General features: G+C 45.3%; 1 protein-coding gene across 1 annotated transcript in view; it reads right to left on the reverse strand.

The window, feature by feature from the left end:
* The window catches only part of LOC140372227 (mitogen-activated protein kinase kinase kinase kinase 5-like), a 121,842-nt gene that overhangs the window by 49,536 nt on the left and 44,321 nt on the right, over positions 1-27,985 (reverse strand). Inside the window, exons 12-22 of the mRNA XM_072459466.1 lie at positions 27,547-27,663; positions 27,391-27,469; positions 27,257-27,309; positions 27,147-27,190; positions 27,026-27,070; positions 26,693-26,813; positions 26,508-26,613; positions 21,297-21,382; positions 6,071-6,173; positions 5,380-5,456; positions 191-251 (exon numbers count right to left, since the gene is read on the reverse strand). Coding sequence (XP_072315567.1) covers positions 191-251; positions 5,380-5,456; positions 6,071-6,173; positions 21,297-21,382; positions 26,508-26,613; positions 26,693-26,813; positions 27,026-27,070; positions 27,147-27,190; positions 27,257-27,309; positions 27,391-27,469; positions 27,547-27,663 — 892 coding nt within the window. The remainder of the gene's footprint in view (positions 1-190; positions 252-5,379; positions 5,457-6,070; positions 6,174-21,296; positions 21,383-26,507; positions 26,614-26,692; positions 26,814-27,025; positions 27,071-27,146; positions 27,191-27,256; positions 27,310-27,390; positions 27,470-27,546; positions 27,664-27,985) is intronic.

Genomic DNA, 27,985 nt, shown 5'->3' on the forward strand with positions numbered 1-27,985 from the left:
TGACGGACGGCCCACTGAGCAGAATAAAGCCTTTATTCCCAAACAGCTCTCGAAGGATCAAATATGAGAACAAAGTCATCTTTGACAGTTTGTGAGGATAACAGTAATGTGTCGGCATCAGTGGCATTTAGCTATAGTTTATCCACAACAAGAGGTTTGTATAAATGAGAAAGTGTCCATGAGAACCCACCTGACACCGACATGAGGACGTTATTGAAGTGGAAGACCCATGTGCACTTCCCTGGATAGAGCTGAGGGACAGAGCAGAGACATTACCTGAGGACAAGTCTCACCTTTCAAATGCTTTTCATATGCGTACAACTTCTCACATAAAGATAAAATAAGCCTTTATTTGTCCACACAATGGGGACATTTCGGTGTTGCAACACATGTAGATACAGAAGAAAACAGATAACTTATAGGAAGTTTAAAAAAAACATTCTTAACAGAAAAACTCTTATAAACAAAACTCTTAAAGACAAAAACCTCTCATATTTGTAATAAGGAATAGAGAGGAAAAATAAATAAATAAGATAACATAAGACAAAATAATAATAATAATAATAATAGTGGCAAAGTAAACACTCTTATTTACAGCAGTTTTATGCACATGAATATGTCAGTGTTGCACATGGGTATGACAGTGTTGCACATGGGTATGACAGTGTTGCACATGGGTATGACAGTGTTGCACATGGGTATGACAGTGTTGCACATGGGTATGACAGTATTGCACATGGGTATGACAGTGTTGCACATGGGTATGACAGTATTGCACATGGGTATGACAGTGTTGCACATGGGTATGACAGTGTTGCACATGGGTATGACAGTGTTGCACATGGGTATGACAGTGTTGCACATGGGTATGACAGTGTTGCACATGGGTATGACAGTGTTGCACATGAATATGTCAGTGTTGCACATGGGTATGACAGTATTGCACATGGGTATGACAGTGTTGCACATGGGTATGACAGTGTTGCACATGTGTTTGACAGTGTTGCACATGAATATGTCCGTGTTGCACATGGGTATGTCAGTATTGCACATGGGTATGACAGTATTGCACATGGGTATGACAGTGTTGCACATGGGTATGACAGTATTGCACATGGGTATGACAGTATTGCACATGGGTATGTCAGTATTGCACATGGGTATGACAGTATTGCACATGGGTATGACAGTATTGCACATGGGTATGACAGTGTTGCACATGAATATGTCAGTATTGCACATGGGTATGACAGTATTGCACATGGGTATGACAGTGTTGCACATGAATATGTCCGTGTTGCATATGGGTATGTCAGTATTGCACATGGGTATATCAGTATTGCACATGGGTATGACAGTATTGCACATGGGTATGTCAGTATTGCACATGGGTATGACAGTATTGCATGTGGGTATGTCAGTACTGCACATGGGTATGACAGTATTGCACATGGGTATGACAGTGTTGCACATGGGTATGACAGTATTGCACATTGGTATGACAGTATTGCACATGGGTATGACAGTATTGCACATGGATATGAGAGTGTTGCACATGGGTATGACAGTATTGCACATGGGTATGACAGTATTGCAAATGGGTATGACAGTATTGCACATTGGTATGTCAGTATTGCACATGGGTATGACAGTGTTGCACATGGGTATGACAGTATTGCACATGGGTATGACAGTATTGCACATGGGTATGACAGTATTGCACATTGGTATGACAGTATTGCACATGGGTATGACAGTATTGCACATGGATATGAGAGTGTTGCACATGGGTATGATAGTGTTGCACATGGGTATGACAGTATTGCACATGGGTATGAAAGTATTGCACATGGGTATGACAGTATTGCACATGGGTATGACAGTGTTGCACATGGGTATGACAGTATTGCACATTGGTATGACAGTATTGCACATGGGTATGACAGTATTGCACATCGATATGAGAGTGTTGCACATGGGTATGACAGTGTTGCACATGGGTATGACAGTATTGCACATGGGTATGACAGTATTGCACATGGGTATGACAGTGTTTGTTGTAGAGTCTGACAGCAGCAGAAGGAAAGATCTGTGAAACGTCTCCTTCACACAGCGAGGGTGGATCAGTCACTGAAGCTGCTCTCCAGAGTGGACAGAGTGTCCTGCAGGGGACAGAGTGTCCTGCAGAGGGCGACACTCATGGTCCAGCATAGATTTGAGTTTAGCCAGGACCCTTCTGTCCCCCACCTCCTGCACCGAGTCCAGAGGACAGCCCAGGACGGAGCTTTGTCCAGCTTCTTCCTCTCCCTCTCTGTGATGCTGCTGCTCCAGCAGACCACACCTACAGGAGCTGATGCACCACAGAGTCAGAGAAGGTCTTCAGGAGTGGCCCTGTCAGGAGTGACCCTGTCAGGAGTTGCCCTGTCAGGAGTGGCCATGTCACTCCAAAAGACCTGAGTCTCCTCAGGAGGTAGAGCCGACTCTGGCTCTTCCTGTACAGTCTGTGTTATGAGTCCAGTCCAGTTTGTGGTTCAGATGAACACCAGGTACTTGTATGAGTCCACTCTCTCAAAGTCCCGTCCCTGGATGTTCACTGGTGAGGGGGCAGCAGAGTAGCGTCCAGGTTCCAAGGTTTCATCCTTGGGCTCTGCGTTGCTAGGTTCCATCATTTTATCATCGGGCACCGCGTTGCCAGGTTTCAGAGTTCTATCCACGGTAACTGTGCTATCCCAGTAAGACTGTGTGTAACTCCGTCCACTAGAGGGCGCATGTTTTTCCGCACATTGCCTTTGTAGAGGAAGTTAGGCAGCGGCCATGTTTTTCTGTGTCACCAGTAAGCAGAAGTTGCAGCACGTGTTGTTTTAATGCACAAAGTATCTTCCTCGGAGTTTAAGGGAGCATATGCTTGTAAGTTTGTCATTGTCATGTCATTATGACTTGTTCTACGTTTCTCTGGTCACAGTTCGAATAAATTCAAATGTATTCATATGCTAATTAGATCGCTAACTTATGCTAATCGCAGCTAGCTATGCTAACGATTTCCTATTGTCATTCTTTGGACCTCTGTTGTGAATTTTGAGCACATAAGCACTGCTAACCTGTGCTATACTTTAGTACTCATGTGTTTACGTGACTTGCTGTCTTTTATTTTCTGTATTAAGAGACTGATTGTTGTTTTTGTCTCTTTATGTTACAGTTTTACAAAAACTATTATTGAACTTGGAGCAATGGAGCAATAAACATGGCCCAAAGTCATTACAAAGTGTCTTCATTTCAAGTCAAGACTGTTCTCTATCTGCCGAACTAGACAGGCGTCTAGCGAGGGCAGAATAGTAACCATGTTTTATCCTCTGGCTCAGAGTTGCCAGGTTCCTGCTTTTATCTTCGTGTCCAGTCGTTTCTCCTCGTTGCCAGGTTCCACTCCATGTTCCACTTCCCTTCAAGGCTTCCAGGTCTGCCCATCACCAAGCACTGTTTTGTCCTCTAACCCAGAAGGGCTGCCTCCACCATCGGTCTCTGCACCAGAATACTTTCAGCCTCATGCGTTCATGTCCTGCTGAACCAATTAAATCCCAGGTCAGCTTCTTGCTGGCCACACTCTCCACCGTGTCTCCACCGACTTCTTTCGGCCCCAGATAGATCTTTTATCTCGAAGCAGCTTAAGCTACTTTCGTCATACCTATTTATTCATCCACTTGTTTTATTAGTCTTGCATGCTAATCACAGATTGGCCACCTCCGGTCACCGGGATGCCACCTCCGGGCACCGGGATGCCTCCGCCGGGCACCGGGAGGCCTCCGCCGGGCACCGGGATGCCTCCGCCGGGCACCGGGATGCCTCCGCCGGGCACCGGGATGCCTCCGCCGGGCACCGGGATGCCTCCGCCGGGCACCGGGATGCCTCCGCCGGGCACCGGGATGCCTAAGTTAACCCCGAAGTTAAACCGGAGCTCTCGTCTCAGGAACCTTCTCCTCATGCTCCAAACAGCAGCTTGTCCCCATTTGGTCATCTGAATTTTGCCATGCAGATCATCCCCCAGGGACAAGCCCTTAATCTCCCACCTCCCGACCCTAGCGTCTTCTGTTCATCACTCCAAAGCGTTGTGATTCTCATCCTGTCCAAGTTGCTGCTTCACTTTGATATGTCGTTCCAGCAGCCGGTTTTGGGGGTTACTTTAAGGCAAGTGCCTTCTTCCCCGCTTGGGGGGAAGAACCATCGGGATTGCTGCCTTCCTGTCGGGCCATCCATGGTCATGGCTATTCAGTCTGATGACCCTGCAGTCATTGACACCATCAACAAATACATTCACAATCATACATTGATTCCCGAGACGGAACTGTCATCGACCCCAGTTGCTCCATCCTCAGCTACCACGTTCCACACCTGAGCGCTGCTCTGGCTGGCCTTCTCTAAACCACCCGGTATGGCTTCCGCTCCTTCCATTATGGCTCAATGACCTACTTTCCCTAACCTATTACACATTCACCTTTGACTACCAGTCTCCATTTACCAGTACTTAACATCTTTTTAGGCTGCTCTTAAGCTCGACAACTCCCTCGCCGTCCTGTGAAGAGACCAAACAACGACGGTCTGTAAAAGCTTGCATTGGCATGTTCCTTTTGGTTGCCTTGTCCACAACCGTTCTCCTCACCATCAAGGATCTCCAACCAACGCTTAATCTTCCCCCTAAAACAAGCAAAATCACAGTGGTAGTTCAACCACAATCGATATGTTCAAGCTAGAATCTGTTTTGAGCTCCTTTGCAATCTTCCAGAACTTCGAGTACTGGTTGTCAAGGGGCCCCTTCAGACTCAATCCTGGCTACCAATCAAGGCCGGATTGCATCAGGTTCTGGTTCATCCCTTACTTAAAGTAGATCCTCGCTGAGTCCGCACATTTCCTATCGGACTTCTTCCCGCTTTGGAGCTGCCACCTCTGCCTCCAGTCAAGGAGTTGTTGACCGCCTCATTATATCATGGAACACCAGTTCTCCATGGGCTTCAAGGTCTACACCCACCATAACCTCTGAGATCTCCAGTCCGCCAATCGGCACTGCCTCTGTTAAGCTTCTTTTGGGGTATTGATGCCCAGGAGCATGCAGCCCTCATCACCAGAAGCCCCAAAACAGCATCAACTTCTGCACATTTGTGTTATTCATGTTTCTCGTATGTCAATAAACACTTTGCATCGTAGCTGGGGTCAGTAAATCGGTAATTTTTTTCTGCCTTTGTTTCTTTTTGATTGAAGCGACAGCAGTTACCCTGCCCCTCAAAGTAGACAGGGCCGTGCCCCTGGAGACTGCTACTGCAGCTTCTGAGCAACGGCTCGTCTATAACCTGACAATCAGAAACATTGCTGTGTGTGTGTGTGTGCAGGTACCAGCTCCATAGTGGCCTCGGTGCTGTTCAAGTTGAGTGTGTAAATGCCTTCTTCAGCTCCAAGGATCAGGTGCTGATCTGAAGAAGGAGACCTGAGTGAGACAGAGGAGACACAAAGAAGACAGAGAGGAGGCACAGAGAAGAGGCACCAAAGAAGCACAAAAGACACAGAGGAGACATAGAGGAGGCACAGAGGAGACATAGAGGAGACACAGAGGAGACACAGAAGAGACACAGAGGAGACACAGAGGAGGCACAGAGGAGACACAGAAGAGGCTCATAGGAGACACAGAGGAGACACAGAAGAGACACAGAGGAGGCACAGAGGAGACACAGAAGAGGCTCATAAGAGACACAGAGGAGACACAGAGGAGACACAGAGGCTCATAGGAGACACAGAAGAGGCACAGAGGAGACACAGAGGAGACACAGAAGAGGCTCATAGGAGAGACAGAGGAGACACAGAGGAGACACAGAAGAGGCTCATAGGAGAGACAGAGGAGAGACAGAGGAGACACAGAGGAGACACAGAGGAGACACAGAGGAGACACAGAGTAGGCACAGAGGAGACACAGAAGAGGCTCATAGGAGACACAGAGGAAACACAGAGGAGACACAGAGGAGGCTCATAGGAGACACAGAGGAAACACAGAGGAGACACAGAGGAGGCTCATAGGAGACATAGAGTTTACCTTTGGTGGTGGGATGTTCCCATAAGCTGGAGCACTGGATTTTCAGAGGACAACCATGGAAGACCTTTTTAAAGTGAACCTGGGCAAGAAACAGGAAAACAATTTGTGAAAAAGATCTTTGTGGTGTTCTCTCTCTCCCTCTGTGTCTCTGTCTCTCTCTGTCTCCCTCTGTCTCTCTCTCTCTCTCTCTCCCTCTCTTTCTCTGTCTCTCTCCCTCTCTCTCACTCTCAATGTGAGTAAGGTGCTTTTTTGCAGTGAGTGAGGTTCTCTCTTGTTGTGAGTGAAGTTCTCTCTCTATCACTGTGAGTGAGGTTCTCTCTCTCTATCATTGTGAGTAAGGTTCTCTCTATCACTGTGAGTGAGGTTCTCTCTCTCTATCACTGTGAGTGAGGTTCTCTCTCTCTATCACTGTGAGTGAGGTTCTCTCTCTCTATCATTGTGAGTGAAGTTCTCTCTCTCTATCACTGTGAGTGAGGTTCTCTCTCTCTATCATTGTGAGTAAGGTTCTCTCTATCATTGTGAGTAAGGTTCTCTCTCTCTATCACTGTGAGTGAAGTTCTCTCTCTATCACTGTGAGTGAGGTTCTCTCTCTCTATCATTGTGAGTGAGGTTCTCTCTATCATTGTGAGTAAGGTTCTCTCTCTCTATCATTGTGAGTAAGGTTCTCTCTCTCTATCACTGTGAGTGAGGTTCTCTCTATCATTGTGAGTGAGGTTCTCTCTCTCTATCATTGTGAGTAAGGTTCTCTCTCTCTATCATTGTGAGTAAGGTTCTCTCTATCATTGTGAGTAAGGTTCTCTCTATCATTGTGAGTAAGGTTCTCTCTCTCTATCATTGTGAGTAAGGTTCTCTCTCTCTATCACTGTGAGTGAGGTTCTCTCTATCATTGTGAGTGAAGTTCTCTCTCTCTATCACTGTGAGTGAGGTTCTCTCTATCATTGTGAGTGAAGTTCTCTCTCTCTATCATTGTGAGTGAGGTTCTCTCTATCATTGTGAGTAAGGTTCTCTCTCTCTATCACTGTGAGTGAGGTTCTCTCTATCATTGTGAGTGAGGTTCTCTCTCTCTATCATTGTGAGTAAGGTTCTCTCTCTCTATCATTGTGAGTAAGGTTCTCTCTCTCTATCATTGTGAGTAAGGTTCTCTCTATCATTGTGAGTAAGGTTCTCTCTCTCTATCATTGTGAGTAAGGTTCTCTCTCTCTATCACTGTGAGTGAGGTTCTCTCTATCATTGTGAGTGAGGTTCTCTCTCTCTATCACTGTGAGTGAGGTTCTCTCTATCATTGTGAGTGAAGTTCTCTCTCTCTATCATTGTGAGTGAGGTTCTCTCTATCATTGTGAGTGAAGTTCTCTCTCTCTATCATTGTGAGTAAGGTTCTCTCTATCATTGTGAGTAAGGTTCTCTCTCTCTATCATTGTGAGTAAGGTTCTCTCTCTCTATCATTGTGAGTAAGGTTCTCTCTCTCTATCATTGTGAGTGAGGTTCTCTCTATCATTGTGAGTGAAGTTCTCTCTCTCTATCATTGTGAGTAAGGTTCTCTCTATCATTGTGAGTAAGGTTCTCTCTCTCTATCATTGTGAGTGAGGTTCTCTCTCTCTATCATTGTGAGTGAGGTTCTCTCTCTCTATCACTGTGGCCGCCCTCTAAAGACGCTCATCAGACCAACAAGATGAGGCCATGTAACATACACAACATACACAACATACACAACATACACAGCACAATAATGCGCACAGGTTCGTCCACTTTGATTAAAAGGAGGCCATTCAGTTAGTTACAATAATTTATAAATACTGTGTTCTTGGTTTCAGATATTAAAAAAAAAAAAAAAAAATTTTTATATATATATAGATATATATATCTATATATATATATATATATACACATCCTTTGGTTTGAAATAACATAAAAAGTAAAAGGCAGCGACGGCTCAACCCCGAAGCCTGAATATAAGAAGTTTGGATTAGCTCAAATAGTCATTCCTACAGACTGTACTGAGGGAGAACCTACTCAGAACACCAGGAGAAGCAGAGGTGCTCCTCAGAACATCAGGAGAAGCAGAGGTGCTCCTCAGAACACCAGGAGAAGCAGAGGTGCTCCTCAGAACACCGGGAGAAGCTCCTCAGAACACCGGGAGAAGCAGAGGTGCTCCTCAGAACATCAGGAGAAGCAGAGGCGCTCCTCAGAACACCAGGAGGAGCAGAGGTGCTCCTCAGAACACCAGGAGAAGCAGAGGTGCTCCTCTGAACACCGGGAGAAGCAGAGGTGCTCCTCAGAACACCAGGAGAAGCAGAGGTGCTCCTCAGAACACCAGGAGAAGCAGAGGTGCTCCTCAGGAAGATGCAGAACTCAAAGAACAGAAGAGTACAAGAGATGGAGCCTCCAGCGTGGGGCGTGTGAGTTTGGGTTTTGGTCACATGTGATATATTCTGTTCATCTGAAGAGACTGATGATAGAACATGATCTGTTTGTTTTTCACATCAGACTTTATGCTCCATGTTGCTGTCTGCTTTAGAACATAACCTCTGTGTCTAGTTATATCCAAATGTGGGCGATTGGATTTGTGGTAAAAAGGAAAAATACATGTAGAGGGCGGGGCTGGAGGGCGTGGGGCAAACAGGAGCCATGGAGCTTTCGGGGGCCCTTCATTAGGAATGGACCACTTTTAGATCATATACATGATCAGGATTTGGGTTCAGTGCACGTTTTCAGCATAAAACCTTTTGTCCCTTTTTTCTATGTTATCTCTTTCTCTGTTTTATGTTTTATGTTTCTATAGTTATTGTGTTCATATGATGTGTTCAACCAGAGAGTTTAAATACATTCAAAAATGATTATTGGCAGAATCAATCCAATCAATCCAATGGCATCGGAAGTGTTACAAGTTGCATCCTTTAACATAAGCGGCATATTGAACCCAAAAGGGGAAAAGAATGAGAAAAGAAAGAATACACATTATATATTTACAAGAGACACATTTGAAAACAAAACTAACCACATTTTGAAATAAAAAAATCATACTATTCATTATTTTGAGACAAACACAGGAGCGGCAATATTGATTTCAAACCAAGTGTCTTTTGAACAGAGTTTCAAATATATGGACAAAGAAGGCAGATAATGGGTTAAAGGAACTATGAATGGAAAGGTTTTTACTCTACTATTGAACGTGTCTGCTCCACCAGGGGGAGATATCACCTTCTATACTACTATTATAGACCTGATTGCAAACCACTCTGAGGGAACCCTAATCTGTGGCCGCAATTGAAATCATAAAATGATTTAAATAAACATACAAAAAAAATGAAATTATATTAAGATATTCGGGTGTGGTCCTCCATAAAGATCTATCAACAATTTTGGGACAAATGTTACCCACAAAATGTTTCCATCCCAACCAATATTTCCATCGAAGAAAGATCTTGAAATATTGACTCTTATCCCCTACTTAAATTAAAGTCAAAGGATTGAAACTAGATTTCTCTCTCTGTTCCAGACTGTTCCAGACGAGTGGAATTTAGCAATCTCAAGATTTGTATGGCAAGGAAAAAACCTTGTATCCGGTTCAAAACTCTTCAACTATGAAAAGAAAAAGGGGGCTGGGATTTACCTTGTCTGAAAAAAGTACTTTACTTCAGCTCAAATCTTTCAAGCTCAATGGAAAAATATTGAGATATTATTTATTATTATTAATAATGAGAGTCATGTGGTGCCGGGGGTTCCTGTACAGGTCTTATACTGGGAGTAATGTGGTGCCGGGGGTTCCTGTACAGGTCCCATACTGAGAGTCATGTGGTGCCGGGGGTTCCTGTACAGGTCTCATACTGAGAGTAATGTGGTGCCGGGGGTTCCTGTACAGGTCTCATACTGAGAGTAATGTGGTGCCGGGGGTTCCTGTACAGGTCTTATACTGAGAGTCATGTGGTGCCGGGGGTTCCTGTACAGGTCCCATACTGAGAGTCATGTGGTGCCGGGGGTTCCTGTACAGGTCCCATACTGAGAGTCATGTGGTGCCGGGGGTTCCTGTACAGGTCTTATACTGAGAGTCATGTGGTGCCGGGGGTTCCTGTACAGGTCTTATACTGAGAGTCATGTGGTGCCGGGGGTTCCTGTACAGGTCTTATACTGAGAGTCATGTGGTGCCGGGGGTTCCTGTACAGGTCTTATACTGAGAGTCATGTGGTGCCGGGGGTTCCTGTACAGATCTTATACTGAGAGTCATGTGGTGCCGGGGGTTCCTGTACAGGTCCCATACTGAGAGTCATGTGGTGCCGCGGGTTCCTGTACAGGTCTTATACTGAGAGTCATGTGGTGCCGGGGGTTCCTGTACAGGTCTTATACTGAGAGTCATGTGGTGCCGGGGGTTCCTGTACAGGTCTTATACTGGGAGTCATGTGGTGCCGGGGGTTCCTGTACAGGCCTTATACTGAGAGTCACGTGGTGCCGGGGGTTCCTCTACAGGTCTTATACTGAGAGTAATGCGGTGCCGGGGGTTCCTGTACAGGTCTTATACTGAGAGTAATGTGGTGCCTGAGGTTCCTGTACAGGTCTTATACTGAGAGTCATGTGGTGCCGGGGGTTCCTGTACAGGTCCCATACTGAGAGTCATGTGGTGCCGGGGGTTCCTGTACAGGTCTTATACTGAGAGTCATGTGGTGCCGGGGGTTCCTGTACAGATCTTATACTGAGAGTCATGTGGTGCCGGGGGTTCCTGTACAGGTCCCATACTGAGAGTCATGTGGTGCCGCGTGTTCCTGTACAGGTCTTATACTGAGAGTCATGTGGTGCCGGGGGTTCCTGTACAGGTCCCATACTGAGAGTCATGTGGTGCAGGGGGTTCCTGTACAGGTCTTATACTGAGAGTCATGTGGTGCCGGGGGTTCCTGTACAGGTCTTATACTGAGAGTAATGTTGTGCCCGAGGTTCCTGTACAGGTCTTATACTGAGAGTAATGTTGTGCCCGAGGTTCCTGTACAGGTCTTATACTGAGAGTCATGTGGTGCCGGGGGTTCCTGTACAGGTCTTATACTGAGAGTCATGTGGTGCCGGGGGTTCCTGTACAGGTCTTATACTGAGAGTCATGTGGTGCCGGGGGTTCCTGTACAGATCTTATACTGAGAGTCATGTGGTGCCGGGGGTTCCTGTACAGGTCCCATACTGAGAGTCATGTGGTGCCGCGGGTTCCTGTACAGGTCTTATACTGAGAGTCATGTGGTGCCGGGGGTTCCTGTACAGGTCTTATACTGAGAGTCATGTGGTGCCGGGGGTTCCTGTACAGGTCCCATACTGAGAGTCATGTGGTGCCGGGGGTTCCTGTACAGGTCTTATACTGAGAGTAATGTGGTGCCCGAGGTTCCTGTACAGGTCTTATACTGAGAGTCATGTGGTGCCGGGGGTTCCTGTACAGGTCTTATACTGAGAGTCATGTGGTGCCGGGGGTTCCTGTACAGGTCTTATACTGAGAGTCATGTGGTGCCGGGGGTTCCTGTACAGGTCCCATACTGAGAGTCATGTGGTGCCGGGGGTTCCTGTACAGGTCTTATACTGAGAGTAATGTGGTGCCCGAGGTTCCTGTACAGGTCTTATACTGAGAGTCATGTGGTGCCGGGGGTTCCTGTACAGGTCTTATACTGAGAGTCATGTGGTGCCGGGGGTTCCTGTACAGGTCTTATACTGAGAGTCATGTGGTGCCGGGGGTTCCTGTACAGGTCTTATACTGGGAGTCATGTGGTCCCGGACGTTCCTGTATAGGTCATATACTGAGAGTAATGTGGTGCCGGGGGTTCCTGTACAGGTCTTATACTGAGAGTAATGTGGTGCCGGGCGTTCCTGTACAGGTCGTATACTGAGAGTCATGTGGTGCCGGTGGTTCCTGTACAGGTCTTATACTGAGAGTCATGTGGTGCCGGGGGTTCCTGTACAGGTCTTATACTGAGAGTCATGTGGTGCCGGGGGTTCCTGTACAGGCCTTATACTGAGAGTCACGTGGTGCCGGAGGTTCCTGTACAGGTCTTATACTGAGAGTAATGTGGTGCCGGGGGTTCCTGTACAGGTCTTATACTGGGAGTAATGTGGTGCCTGAAGTTCCTGTACAGGTCTTATACTGAGAGTCATGTGGTGCCGGGGGTTCCTGTACAGGTCTTATACTGGGAGTCATGTGGTGCCGGAGGTTCCTGTACAGGTCTTATACTGAGAGTAATGTGGTGCCGAAGGTTCCTGTACAGGTCTTATACTGAGAGTAATGTGGTGCCGGGGGTTCCTGTACAGGTCTTATACTGAGAGTAATGTGGTGCCGGGGGTTCCTGTACAGGTCTTATACTGAGAGTAATGTGGTGCCTGAAGTTCCTGTACAGGTCTTATACTGAGAGTCATGTGGTGCCGGGGGTTCCTGTACAGGTCTTATACAGAGAGTAATGTGGTGCCGGTGGTTCCTGTACAGGCCTTATTCTGAGAGTCACGTGGTGCCGGGGGTTCCTGTACAGGTCTTATACTGAGAGTCATGTGTTGCCGGGGGTTCCTGTACAGGTCTTATACTGAGAGTCATGTGGTGCCGGGGGTTTCTGTACAGGTCTTATACTGAAAGTCATGTGGTGCCGGGGGTTCCTGTATAGGTCTTATACTGAGAGTCACGTGGTGCCGGGGGTTCCTGTACAGGTCTTATACTGAGAGTCACGTGGTGCCGGGGGTTCCTGTACAGGTCTTATACTGAGAGTAATGTGGTGCCGGGGGTTCCTGTACAGGTCTTATACTGAGAGTAATGTGGTGCCGGGGGTTCCTGTACAGGTCTTATACTGAGAGTCATGTGGTGCCGGGGGTTCCTGTACAGGTCTTATACTGGGAGTCATGTGGTGCCGGAGGTTCCTGTACAGGTCTTATACTGAGAGTAATGTGGTGCCGAAGGTTCCTGTACAGGTCTTATACTGAGAGTAATGTGGTGCCGGGGGTTCCTGTACAGGTCTTATACTGAGAGTAATGTGGTGCCGGGGGTTCCTGTACAGGTCTTATACTGAGAGTAATGTGGTGCCTGAAGTTCCTGTACAGGTCTTATACTGAGAGTCATGTGGTGCCGGGGGTTCCTGTACAGGTCTTATACAGAGAGTAATGTGGTGCCGGTGGTTCCTGTACAGGCCTTATTCTGAGAGTCACGTGGTGCCGGGGGTTCCTGTACAGGTCTTATACTGAGAGTCATGTGTTGCCGGGGGTTCCTGTACAGGTCTTATACTGAGAGTCATGTGGTGCCGGGGGTTTCTGTACAGGTCTTATACTGAAAGTCATGTGGTGCCGGGGGTTCCTGTATAGGTCTTATACTGAGAGTCACGTGGTGCCGGGGGTTCCTGTACAGGTCTTATACTGAGAGTCACGTGGTGCCGGGGGTTCCTGTACAGGTCTTATACTGAGAGTAATGTGGTGCCGGGGGTTCCTGTACAGGTCTTATACTGAGAGTAATGTGGTGCCGGGGGTTCCTGTACAGGTCTTATACTGAGAGTCATGTGGTGCCGGGGGTTCCTGTACAGGTCTTATACTGAGAGTCATGTGGTGCCGGGGGTTCCTGTACAGGCCTTATACTGAGAGTCACGTGGTGCTGGGGGTTCCTGTACAGGTCTTATACTGAGAGTAATGTGGTGCCGGGGGTTCCTGTACAGGTCTTATACTGAGAGTCATGTGGTGCCGGGGGTTCCTGTACAGGTCTTATACTGGGAGTCATGTGGTGCCGGGGGTTCCTGTACAGGCCTTATACTGAGAGTAATGTGGTGCCGGGGGTTCCTGTACAGGTCTTATACTGAGAGTCATGTGGTGCCGGGGGTTCCTGTACAGGTCTTGTACTGAGAGTAATGTGGTGCCGGGGGTTCCTGTACAGGTCTTATACTGAGAGTCATGTGGTGCCGGGGGTTCCTGTACAGGTCTTATACTGGGAGTCATGTGGTGCCGGGGGTTCCTGTACAGGCCTTATACTGAGAGTCACGTGGTGCCGGGGGTTCCTCTACAGGTCTTATACTGAGAGTAATGTGGTGCCGGGGGTTCCTGTACAGGTCTTATACTGAGAGTAATGCGGTGCCGGGGGTTCCTGTACAGGTCTTATACTGAGAGTAATGTGGTGCCTGAGGTTCCTGTACAGGTCTTATACTGAGAGTCATGTGGTGCCGGGGGTTCCTGTACAGGTCTTATACTGAGAGTCATGTGGTGCCGGGGGTTCCTGTACAGGTCTTATACTGAGAGTCATGTGGTGCCGTGGGTTCCTGTACAGGTCTTATACTGGGAGTAATGTGGTGCCTGAAGTTCCTGTACAGGTCTTATACTGAGAGTAATGTGGTGCCGGGGGTTCCTGTACAGGTCTTATACTGAGAGTCATGTGGTGCCGGGGGTTCCTGTACAAGTCTTGTACTGAGAGTAATGTGGTGCCGGGGGTTCCTGTACAGGTCTTATACTGAGAGTAATGTGGTGCCGGGGGTTCCTGTACAGGTCTTATACTGGGAGTAATGTGGTGCCGGAGGTTCCTGTACAGGTCTTATACTGAGAGTAATGTGGTGCCGGAGGTTCCTGTACAGGTCTTATACTGAGAGTAATGTGGTGCCGGGGGTTCCTGTACAGGTCCCATACTGAGAGTCATGTGGTGCCGGGGGTTCCTGTACAGGTCTTATACTGAGAGTCATGTGGTGCCGGGGGTTCCTGTACAGATCTTATACTGAGAGTCATGTGGTGCCGGGGGTTCCTGTACAGGTCCCATACTGAGAGTCATGTGGTGCCGCGTGTTCCTGTACAGGTCTTATACTGAGAGTCATGTGGTGCCGGGGGTTCCTGTACAGGTCCCATACTGAGAGTCATGTGGTGCAGGGGGTTCCTGTACAGGTCTTATACTGAGAGTCATGTGGTGCCGGGGGTTCCTGTACAGGTCTTATACTGAGAGTAATGTTGTGCCCGAGGTTCCTGTACAGGTCTTATACTGAGAGTAATGTTGTGCCCGAGGTTCCTGTACAGGTCTTATACTGAGAGTCATGTGGTGCCTGAGGTTCCTGTACAGGTCTTATACTGAGAGTCATGTGGTGCCGGGGGTTCCTGTACAGGTCTTATACTGAGAGTCATGTGGTGCCGGGGGTTCCTGTACAGGTCTTATACTGAGAGTCATGTGGTGCCGGGGGTTCCTGTACAGGTCTTATACTGAGAGTCATGTGGTGCCGGGGGTTCCTGTACAGGTCTTATACTGAGAGTCATGTGGTGCCGGGGGTTCCTGTACAGGTCCCATACTGAGAGTCATGTGGTGCCGCGGGTTCCTGTACAGGCCTTATACTGAGAGTCATGTGGTGCCGGGGGTTCCTGTACAGGTCTTATACTGAGAGTAATGTGGTGCCCGAGGTTCCTGTACAGGTCTTATACTGAGAGTCATGTGGTGCCGGGGGTTCCTGTACAGGCCTTATACTTAGAGTCACGTGGTGCTGGGGGTTCCTGTACAGGTCTTATACTGAGAGTAATGTGGTGCCGGGGGTTCCTGTACAGGTCTTATACTGAGAGTCATGTGGTGCCGGGGGTTCCTGTACAGGTCTTATACTGGGAGTCATGTGGTGCCGGGGGTTCCTGTACAGGCCTTATACTGAGAGTCACGTGGTGCCGGGGGTTCCTCTACAGGTCTTATACTGAGAGTAATGTGGTGCCGGGGGTTCCTGTACAGGTCTTATACTGAGAGTCATGTGGTGCCGTGGGTTCCTGTACAGGTCTTATACTGGGAGTAATGTGGTGCCGGAGGTTCCTGTACAGGTCTTATACTGAGAGTCATTTGGTGCCGTGGGTTCCTGTACAGGTCTTATACTGGGAGTAATGTGGTGCCTGAAGTTCCTGTACAGGTCTTATACTGAGAGTAATGTGGTGCCGGGGGTTCCTGTACAGGTCTTATACTGAGAGTCATGTGGTGCCGGGGGTTCCTGTACAAGTCTTGTACTGAGAGTAATGTGGTGCCGGGGGTTCCTGTACAGGTCTTATACTGGGAGTAATGTGGTGCTTGAGGTTCCTGTACAGGTCTTATACTGAGAGTAATGTGGTGCCGGAGGTTCCTGTACAGGTCTTATACTGAGAGTAATGTGGTGCCGGAGGTTCCTGTACAGGTCTTATACTGAGAGTCATGTGGTGCCGGGGGTTCCTGTACAGGTCCCATACTGAGAGTCATGTGGTGCCGGGGGTTCCTGTACAGGTCCCATACTGAGAGTCATGTGGTGCCGGGGGTTCCTGTACAGGTCTTATACTGAGAGTCATGTGGTGCCGGGGGTTCCTGTACAGGTCTTATACTGAGAGTCATGTGGTGCCGGGGGTTCCTGTACAGGCCTTATACTGAGAGTCACGTGGTGCCGGGGGTTCCTGTACAGGTCTTATACTGAGAGTAATGTGGTGCCGGGGGTTCCTGTACAGGTCTTATACTGAGAGTCATGTGGTGCCGGGGGTTCCTGTACAGGTCTTATACTGAGAGTAATGTAGTGCCGGGGGTTCCTGTACAGGTCTTATACTGAAAGTCATGTGGTGCCGGGGGTTCCTGTACAGGCCTTATACTGAAAGTCACGTGGTGCCGGGGGTTCCTGTACAGGTCTTATACTGAGAGTAATGTGGTGCCGGGGGTTCCTGTACAGGTCTTGTACTGAGAGTAATGTGGTGCCGGGGGTTCCTGTACAGGTCTTATACTGGGAGTAATGTGGTGCCGGAGGTTCCTGTACAGGTCTTATACTGAGAGTAATGTGGTGCCGGAGGTTCCTGTACAGGTCTTATACTGAGAGTCATGTGGTGCCGGGGGTTCCTGTACAGGTCCCATACTGAGAGTCATGTGGTGCCGGGGGTTCCTGTACAGGTCTCATACTGAGAGTAATGTGGTGCCGGGGGTTCCTGTACAGGCCTTATACTGAGAGTCATGTGGTGCCGGGGGTTCCTGAACAGGTGTCATACTGAGAGTCATGTGGTGCCGGGGGTTCCTGTACAGGTCTTGTACTGAGAGTAATGTGGTGCTGGGGGTTCCTGTACAGGTCTTATACTGAGAGTAATGTGGTGCCGGGGGTTCCTGTACAGGTCTTATACTGGGAGTAATGTGGTGCCGGGTGTTCCTGTACAGGTCTTATACTGGGAGTAATGTGGTGCCGGGGGTTCCTGTACAGGTCTCATACTGAGAGTAATGTGGTGCCGGGGGTTCCTGTACAGGCCTTATACTGAGAGTCATGTGGTGCCGGGGGTTCCTGAACAGGTCTTATACTGAGAGTAATGTGGTGCCGGGGGTTCCTGTACAGGTCTTATACTGAGATTCATGTGGTGCCGGGGGTTCCTGTACAGGTCTTTTACTCAGAGTAATGTGGTGCCGGGGGTTCCTGTACAGGTCTTATACTGAGAGTAATGTGGTGCCGGGGGTTCCTGTACAGGTCTTATACTGGGAGTCATGTGGTCCCGGACGTTCCTGTATAGGTCATATACTGAGAGTAATGTGGTGCCGGGGGTTCCTGTACAGGTCTTATACTGAGAGTAATGTGGTGCCGGGCGTTCCTGTACAGGTCGTATACTGAGAGTCATGTGGTGCCGGTGGTTCCTGTACAGGTCTTATACTGAGAGTCATGTGGTGCCGGGGGTTCCTGTACAGGTCTTATACTGAGAGTCATGTGGTGCCGGGGGTTCCTGTACAGGCCTTATACTGAGAGTCACGTGGTGCCGGAGGTTCCTGTACAGGTCTTATACTGAGAGTAATGTGGTGCCTGAAGTTCCTGTACAGGTCTTATACTGAGAGTCATGTGGTGCCGGGGGTTCCTGTACAGGTCTTATACTGGGAGTCATGTGGTGCCGGAGGTTCCTGTACAGGTCTTATACTGAGAGTAATGTGGTGCCGAAGGTTCCTGTACAGGTCTTATACTGAGAGTAATGTGGTGCCGGGGGTTCCTGTACAGGTCTTATACTGAGAGTAATGTGGTGCCGGGGGTTCCTGTACAGGTCTTATACTGAGAGTAATGTGGTGCCTGAAGTTCCTGTACAGGTCTTATACTGAGAGTCATGTGGTGCCGGGGGTTCCTGTACAGGTCTTATACAGAGAGTAATGTGGTGCCGGTGGTTCCTGTACAGGCCTTATTCTGAGAGTCACGTGGTGCCGGGGGTTCCTGTACAGGTCTTATACTGAGAGTCATGTGTTGCCGGGGGTTCCTGTACAGGTCTTATACTGAGAGTCATGTGGTGCCGGGGGTTCCTGTATAGGTCTTATACTGAGAGTCACGTGGTGCCCGAGGTTCCTGTACAGGTCTTATACTGAGAGTCATGTGGTGCCGGGGGTTCCTGTACAGGTCTTATACTGAGAGTCATGTGGTGCCGGGGGTTCCTGTACAGGTCTTATACTGAGAGTCATGTGGTGCCGGGGGTTCCTGTACAGGTCTTATACTGAGAGTCATGTGGTGCCGGGGGTTCCTGTACAGGTCTTATACTGAGAGTAATGTGGTGCCCGAGGTTCCTGTACAGGTCTTATACTGAGAGTCATGTGGTGCCGGGGGTTCCTGTACAGGTCTTATGACAGACGCTTGAGTCATTTGGAGGAAGTTAAGAATCCCTGGGTGAAATCTGTTCTTACAACATGGAAGGAGCTGATCAGAACATACAAACTAAACACAGATGTTACAATCTTAAAGTGGTAAAGCTTTATAACCAAAGTTTTACACCTAACAGCACAGATTTGAAATTTAAAGTTTGGAAAACAAAACAAATAATTGTTTTTTACCCTTTTTTAGTCTATATATAACCAAGTGCTAATTATTCACAGGGTAATTCTAACTGTTGGGAAAACTGTGGCAGCCAGGAGACACATTTCCTTATTATTATTATTATATTAGGATAAAAGGATAAAACACAAAAACAAACACACAGAACACAGTCAGAGAGCAAGATATAAAATAATAATACAAATACACATCAACTACAAATTTTATAACCCTAACCCAATAAAAAAAAATCTAATTTGGTCCATAGTCAAATTTGAATGTCATTTTTTCCATTTGTCTAGTTTCTGTCAGTACAGTCCTTGATCGTCGGGGGGGGGTCAGGAGTTCTGAGGCCCACGTACATAGTTCTAAAATTGGAACGGCAACGTCAAAAACAGTCTGAAGTACATCCTTAATTTCAGTCCAATATTTCCGAGCGACAGGACAGTCCTAAAACAGGTGATAGTGGTTCGCCTCCTGATGCCACAGTTTCTCCAACAGTTGCATTTCCTTGTGAGTGATGGGCACTTGGAGGAATGGACACGGAGTTATGGAAAAAACATGACACATTTTCCAAATTAAATTCCCTCCAAACATGTGATTTTGTGGTTCTCCACTGAGATGTTCAACATCTTCCCACTCCTAGTCCATCAAAACAAAGAGGGGAAAATAATAAAGATAAAAATAAATAAATAAATAAATAAACAAATAAATACCATTGCATGTGATCACGACAGTAATTGCACATGAATTGCACAGTAATTGCACATGAATATGTGCAATTACTATATCCTAACCCTAACTATATTATATTTATTATAATTATTATATTGTTATAATATTATAACTAGATTATAATCCTAACCTTAACTAGAGCTGAACCTTAGAGCTGAACCTTAGAGCTGAACCTTAGGGATTATGTGATGTTGGTCTGGTCCGGGGATCGCTAACCGCCTTTGCCGCCGTGCATTGCAACTTGTATATATGTATATGTAACTCTATCGTATAAACACCTCAATTATGTCCAAAAGAATGGAACAAATCCTCCCAAACTGAATCCACAAAGATCAAACAGGATTCATTAACAGACGTAAAATGCAAGAAAACATAAGATGATCTCTACATAAAATGAAACGTAGACAAAAACAAGACAAAGCTGTGATCATTAGTTTGGACGCTGAGAAAGCTTTTGATTCTGTAGCTGGCCTTTTTTATTTAAGGTGCTGAACCATTTCAAATCGAAGATTTTTATTTTTTGTAAAAAATATTGGGTCTTTTTACGCTGGTCCAACATCAAGAATTAAAACCAATGGCCACCTGACGGATCTGCTGCCCCTGGAGAGTGAGACAGGGCTGTGCCTGGTCTCCCCTCCTGTTTGCTTTGTATTTGGAACAATTGGCCACATTTATGTGACAATCAAAAACAATTCAAAGTGTTACAATGGATTGGAGGGAACATAAAATTGCCTGCTGCAGATGATGTTCTATTGTATCTGACAAACCAGAAATGTCTTTCCCCAAAGTTATGTAATTCCTTAAAAAAAGGCCTGATGTCTGGATACAAAATAAACTATTTTGGGGACCCCCTTTTCCCTTTAGAGGTATATCTTTGGGCGTGGTATTCCATGAAGATCTATCAACAATTTTGCAGAAAAATTAAACCCCACTTTTAACTACTATAGAAAAGGATCTTGAGAAATGTATTCACGGGCGAAAACCAGACTTTAGACATACTATTTTATCATCACTCTTATTTTCACTGTCAATACCAGAAAGTTATACGCAATTTTAAAGATCATTCTCTCAGCAAACCATCATTGATCAGCAATAAGCAATTTCCAATAGTCCGTGATAAAAATCAATTTTTCATACACATTTACTCTTATTCCCGGTTCTGACGGACTCAACGGGGTTCAATCCATCAGTAAATGTTTTTATTCTGACCGTAATAATCCACAGAAAAACTATTTTCACTTGTATTTTTCCTGAATAATCCCATTTGGAGAAATAGTTCAATAAACAGCGTTTTCTTCGGTGAAAAAATTCACAAACAAAGCTTGTCCGATACTAACGAGGATGAGTTTGTTTTCCTTACATTTTCAGCCACAGAATGAGACCATCCACCAGTTTTTCCATTCACGGGTTTGTCAGATCCAGCTCTTTACATAAACCAAGCGTCACTCTACGCTTGCATGTGCCCATGGTATCTGTGCTCAGCTCTGCGCTCTGGAGCAGTTGTGAGAGCGTGCGAGCAACAGCAGCAGAGCTGTGCAACACGACTTTGGACCCTTGCCCCAAACCTGGCCCCAAGACAACAGAACCTCAGCTCGTGATTTAGGCCTATAATACATACATTTCCTCATGTTAAATTTATGATGCCTTTTATGCATCTGAGTATCAGTATTTCATTCAGGATTCTTTTCAATCACTCAAAGTGTCGTAACACGGTTCTGGACTGTTCTGGCCCACTTCTACCCCTGGATAGAACATGGGTTTGAGGTTAGCACTATTGAGCTCCAACAGTAGAGTACCTTGGCAGTGAGCTGATGCCGACGCCCCTTGGGAGGCAGTTCAGGGGGCTGAGGGTCTGACGGGGCGCTGAGCTGTGAGCTCAGATCTGCTAATAGAGACAAACACATGAATCCAACAATCATTTGTAAAAACAATATTGGGGCTCATTCAAGAATGTCTTCATGTTCGTAACTTCCACTTTAAGAAGATGCTGGGAGAACTCTATGTCAGATTCATGCACACTCTTAAGAAGCCAAATTCCCTCTTTCTCAAGAGTTGCGCCAAATTCAAGAGCAGCTACAAACATCCCGTAATTCATTAACATGTTTATGTCCAAACACAAATGAGCACACTCACTCTTGAAGCATATTTAAGTCAACAACGAACTGAAATAAACCGTACATGTCATTGCTTTATGGTGTTTTTTTTTGCAATTTGCCGTTTCCATGCGCCCCTGGAAATAAGGGGGGCGGGGCACACGAGAGACGCAGGATCGCAGATGCGAGTGACTCCGGTCGTGGGGGTGACAGGGGGTGACAGGGGGTGACAGGGGGTGTTGAGTCTTGCAGGGTTTATTTTTTCTTTTGCTCTATATCACGCCTGATCATACTTTTAGTATCCACTATTAAAAAGAGATGCTACATCTGAGTGGGACTTTCCTGGCTAAATAAAGGTCAATAAAATAAAAGTATTTTTATGAAAAATTATTTGGTTGCAATCTTGGTTGCAATATAAGATAAGATATTCCTTTATTGTCCCACATGGGGAAATATAACGTATATATAGAGTGCTCCTGACATTCATAGCATGTGTTATTTCAGAAGAACATTTCCAGTTAAGAACTAGTTTTGTGAATGCCAAAAACCTTTGTAAGAAGACCTTAAGTACAATTCTGTTTGTGTAAGAACGTTTCATGAATGAGGCCCATTGTGTGTTTACTAGACAGTAAGGATGTAACAATATAGTTGTGTCATTTGATATGTATCTCGATACATGGGTCATGATGTCGATTCAATATGTTTTTGGCTCTCATAAATACAACGTTCAATTGAAGGGCGGCTGTGGCTACATTAGTCGCTTATGAATGTCATCAGGCCCGAGCCGAAGGACGAGAATCATCCCGGCGAGGAACTTATTCAAATGTGACGCTCACTCCAAAAGAGTCCATGTAAGGACATGTAAAAAACAAAAAACTTGCAGTTTTTGGAAAAAAAATTTGAAACATTTCTTAAACATTTTTAACAATTTTTTATTTGATTTAGCGTTTGTGAAGATTTTGATGTTGAATGCAATGATATGCAAATGTAGTGGCTAGCTAATAAAATGGCTCTCGAGCAGACTCTCCAAATAGATTTAAAAAAATTCATCAAATGTATTTTTCGTAGACAACTTAAAATATTTAAAACTGTTTCATTTGTGACCGGGCACAAGCCGACCAAATTGCGTGAGTTTTTATAGCGGAAAAAATTGTCCAAAAAAGAGTTTCTGTTATTTTTTTCTCCCACAAACCACCCCAATTTTGACCCCCTGAACGTTAAAGAAAACTTAATTTTTTTTACCCATAATTCAGGATTGGTGAAAAATTGTTTTTTTATGATTATAAAAAAGTAGCAAAATAACTCAACTAATACATTTACATAATACATACGTTTGTGAAGATTTCCAAGTTGAATGTAATAATATTCAAATGTAATGGCTAAATAATAAAATGGCTCTCTAGCGCCCTCTTCAAACTTGATATTCAATACATTAAAATAATAAAATGCATCTATCTATTTGTCGTAGACAACCAAAAACATTTGAAACAGTGAAAGTACTGCATGTGTGTAACACATGTGTGTCAGAGTACTACATGTGTGTGAAAGTACTGCATGTGTGTAACACATGTGTGTCAGAGTACTACATGTGTGTGAAAGTACTGCATGTGTGTAACACATGTGTGTCAGTACTACATGTGTGTGAAAGTACTGCATGTGTGTAACACATGTGTGTCAGAGTACTACATGTGTGTGAAAGTACTGCATGTGTGTAACACATGTGTGTCAGAGTACTACATGTGTGTGAAAGTACTGCATGTGTGTAACACATGTGTGTCAGAGTACTACATGTGTGTGAAAGTACTGCATGTGTGTAACACACGTGTGTCAGAGTACTACATGTCTGTGAAAGTACTGCATGTGTGTAACACATGTGTGTCAGAGTACTACATGTGTGTGAAAGTACTGCATGTGTGTAACACACGTGTGTCAGAGTACTACATGTGTGTGAAAGTACTGCATGTGTGTAACACATGTGTGTCAGAGTACTACATGTGTGTGAAAGTACTGCATGTGTGTAACACATGTGTGTCAGAGTACTACATGTGTGTGAAAGTACTGCATGTGTGTAACACATGTGTGTCAGTACTACATGTGTGTGAAAGTACTGCATGTGTGTGAAAGTACTGCATGTGTGTAACACATGTGTGTCAGAGTACTACATGTGTGTGAAAGTACTGCATGTGTGTAACACATGTGTGTCAGAGTACTACATGTGTGTGAAAGTACTGCATGTGTGTAACACACGTGTGTCAGAGTACTACATGTCTGTGAAAGTACTGCATGTGTGTAACACATGTGTGTCAGAGTACTACATGTGTGTGAAAGTACTGCATGTGTGTAACACACGTGTGTCAGAGTACTACATGTGTGTGAAAGTACTGCATGTGTGTGAAAGTACTGCATGTGTGTAACACGTGTGTGTCAGTACTACATGTGTGTGAAAGTACTGCATGTGTGTGAAAGTACTGCATGTGTGTAACACATGTGTGTCAGAGTACTACATGTGTGTGAAAGTACTGCATGTGTGTAACACATGTGTGTCAGAGTACTACATGTGTGTGAAAGTACTGCATGTGTGTAACACATGTGTGTCAGTACTACATGTGTGTGAAAGTACTGCATGTGTGTGAAAGTACTGCATGTGTGTAACACATGTGTGTCAGAGTACTACATGTGTGTGAAAGTACTGCATGTGTGTAACACATGTGTGTCAGAGTACTACATGTGTGTGAAAGTACTGCATGTGTGTAACACACGTGTGTCAGAGTACTACATGTGTGTGAAAGTACTGCATGTGTGTAACACATGTGTGTCAGAGTACTACATGTGTGTGAAAGTACTGCATGTGTGTGAAAGTACTGCATGTGTGTAACACATGTGTGTCAGAGTACTACATGTCTGTGAAAGTACTGCATGTGTGTAACACATGTGTGTCAGAGTACTACATGTCTGTGAAAGTACTGCATGTGTGTAACACATGTGTGTCAGAGTACTACATGTGTGTGAAAGTACTGCATGTGTGTAACACATGTGTGTCAGAGTACTACATGTGTGTGAAAGTACTACATGTGTGTGAAAGTACTGCATGTGTGTAACACGTGTGTCAGAGTACTACATGTGTGTGAAAGTACTGCATGTGTGTGAAAGTACTGCATGTTTGTAACACATGTGTGTGAAAGTACTACATGTCTGTGAAAGTACTGCATGTGTGTAACACATGTGTGTCAGAGTACTACATGTGTGTGAAAGTACTGCATGTGTGTAACACATGTGTGTCAGAGTACTACATGTCTGTGAAAGTACTGCATGTGTGTAACACATGTGTGTCAGAGTACTGCATGTGTGTGAAAGTACTGCATGTGTGTAACACACGTGTGTCAGAGTACTACATGTGTGTGAAAGTACTGCATGTGTGTAACACATGTGTGTCAGAGTACTACATGTGTGTGAAAGTACTGCATGTGTGTGAAAGTACTGCATGTGTGTAACACACGTGTGTCAGAGTACTACATGTGTGTGAAAGTACTGCATGTGTGTAACACATGTGTGTCAGAGTACTACATGTGTGTGAAAGTACTGCATGTGTGTAACACATGTGTGTCAGAGTACTACATGTGTGTGAAAGTACTGCATGTGTGTAACACATGTGTGTCAGAGTACTACATGTGTGTGAAAGTACTGCATGTGTGTGAAAGTACTGCATGTTTGTAACACATGTGTGTGAAAGTACTACATGTCTGTGAAAGTACTGCATGTGTGTAACACATGTGTGTCAGAGTACTACATGTGTGTGAAAGTACTGCATGTGTGTAACACATGTGTGTCAGAGTACTACATGTGTTGTTGGAGATGTTCAATATTTGTTGAAACATATTCAGCCTTCCCGCCCGTCCATGTTTTCTGCTGCGTTTTGCGTCACCAACGACGCTCAGTAATTCACAGTTGATGATTGCGAAGTTTGCGACTCAAATAGTTGTTTGTCCTGATGCAAGATGGTGCTGAACGCAGACCTGAGCAGGGAGAAAGAGAGAGAGCCTCGATGACCCGGCTGCAACCCCTCCTCCCTGTAGAGACGCTAATGCTAATGCTTAGCATTAGCGTTAGCATTAGCATTAGCAATTTACTTTTGCAAATACTGAAAAATATTCCGGTATGTAAAAATGTCAAAAGCATCTGCCCCTAAGACTGTGAAAGTGATCGTAAAGAGGTCAAACTTGTCGAAATCGGTGAAAGTGTTAAGGAGTTGAAACGCGTCAAAATCATATATTCAACATATAGTTTTTGCTTTATGACATCATAAGCAGACGCTCAATAATAATGATAATAATAATAATAATTATTATTATTATTATTTCATGGTCATTTTGCCATAACTGGGGCATTTTTGACCCCCTGAACATTGATGAAAGTCCCACATGGGACATAGACGCGATCGGCTCGGCCCGAACACGAATAAAATGGAGGTTGCAAGAACACCCGTATTATTATTATTATTATTATTATTATTATTATTATTATTATTATTATTATTATTATTATTATTATTATTATTATTATTATTATATTATTATTAGTGGTAATTATAAAGAATACATTAGAAATAACCTATGATACATACAACATAACAGTTCAATAAAGTGTCTATATGAGATGAATCATGAGGAACACCTTATATTGTATATTATTATAATATTAACTTAACTTAATATGGGCTGCTTGAAGAGCGCAAAACATGAGTTGGGGGTGAATTACGAGCATGTTCATTTCATGACATATAAAGCCAGAACCGATCCTTGAGTTTTTATATGTTCATATTTTTGTCATTCTTGGGTCTATCCACATACAATTATAAAATAAAAAGTAACGGATAGATAAAACACACAAAGACAAGACTGGAGGAAAAGTTCAAACCTGAGCGAGGCAAGGGGACAGGGGGCGTCCTACTGCAGAAGGGCGTAAAATGAGGTCTGGAGGGCTCCTCGGTCAGGCTGTCCTCGGAACCGCTGCTCAGTTTGCTCTGTGCAGAAGATACAGAAATGAAGAATCATCCCAAATATGAACTCGTCTTTAAAGTAAGTGCCGCAAACATGTGAGACCTTGGGGGGCAAGGGGGGTCTGGTGCTATATGCTGTGTCACTAAGCAAAGATCTGCTGAATGAATGTGGAGGCATGTGTAGCTGCCTGTTCTGTGGAGCTCTGGGCAGCTGTAAGGTTGGCCTGAAAGAAAAGAAACACACAGCAACAATGTAATAAACATACAAATCCTTAAACTTCCCTACATGCCCAAGACCAGTTCTGAAGGTGTAGGTCAGAAGAATAAATGTAGCTTCTGTAGTTCACCAGCAGTCAAACATAGACCTCTGACCCAGGTAAACATAATGTTTGGACTGATGCCTTCAAATTCTTTTAAGAGTGTGGTATTTTCGTACACATCAACATCATCATAGTCGTCCTCTGAGTCCGAGTGGTGACTCCTGCAGAGAGGCAGAGATAGGGTTAGAGTTAGGGAGCACACGGGTCAGGAGTGGCTGTGGTCAACGGCTCCTTTACCTGGCTGAACTCTGGTTACAGTGATTCAACTCCAAGGGCTGAACCTGTGGACAGAAGCTGATCAGACGAACAGAACACAGTATTAAACAGTGCTCTGTAAAGACAACCACCGTGTTCTTGCCAGATCCGCGTTTGGTGGGCCTCTTGGTGGCGCTGCAGTCCACTGGCAGGAACATTCAGATGGAGTTATACAATTTGTACCAGTATATATGGTGATATATGGTGATATATGGTGAGCACATACTGTGTGTGTCCGAGCTGGTCCGCGCCGCTGGCCTGTGTTTGAGAAAAGACTGGATCCTCCTTAAAGAGCCAGGCACCGCCTTCATTAGGAAAAAACAATGAATGGCAATTTGTTAAAACAGTAGAAATTGTTTTTTGACAGGCGGAGAGCAAGTACCTCTATATCTTCGTCATCTGTTACCAAGAAGGTTTTGAGTTTTTCAGGATGCTGATACTGGTCTAGCAACTCCAGGGTCAGATCCTGGTTCAGATCAGGCTGCGTCACAAAAGGGTTCTGGTAGAAACCACAGAGACTTTTAATGGCCTGGAGTCGAACTACTGTATATTACAGAGTAAAGCAGTTGATTTTAAATGTACTTTAGGTTTAGTGCTGGTAAAACTGCTGTCAAGACGTCTTATGACATCAGGCTAGATTCAAGCATTCACTGCTATCAAAATTTACCAAAATTGCTGTTTCATCCACATAATCCCAAGAAACGAGGAGCAAGGAATTCATACACAAGGCAATTCAAAGTGCTTCACACAACAGGAAATGCACTAAAATCACAGAGACACGACACAACAATAATAACTAAGAGCGAAAAGAGCAGAGAAAA

The sequence above is a fragment of the Eucyclogobius newberryi genome, unplaced genomic scaffold, assembly GCF_026437365.1.
Source record: "Eucyclogobius newberryi isolate DKJ021-1_F unplaced genomic scaffold, fEucNew1.0.hap1 SCAF_10, whole genome shotgun sequence".
Classification (NCBI taxonomy): Eukaryota; Metazoa; Chordata; class Actinopteri; order Gobiiformes; family Gobiidae; genus Eucyclogobius; species Eucyclogobius newberryi.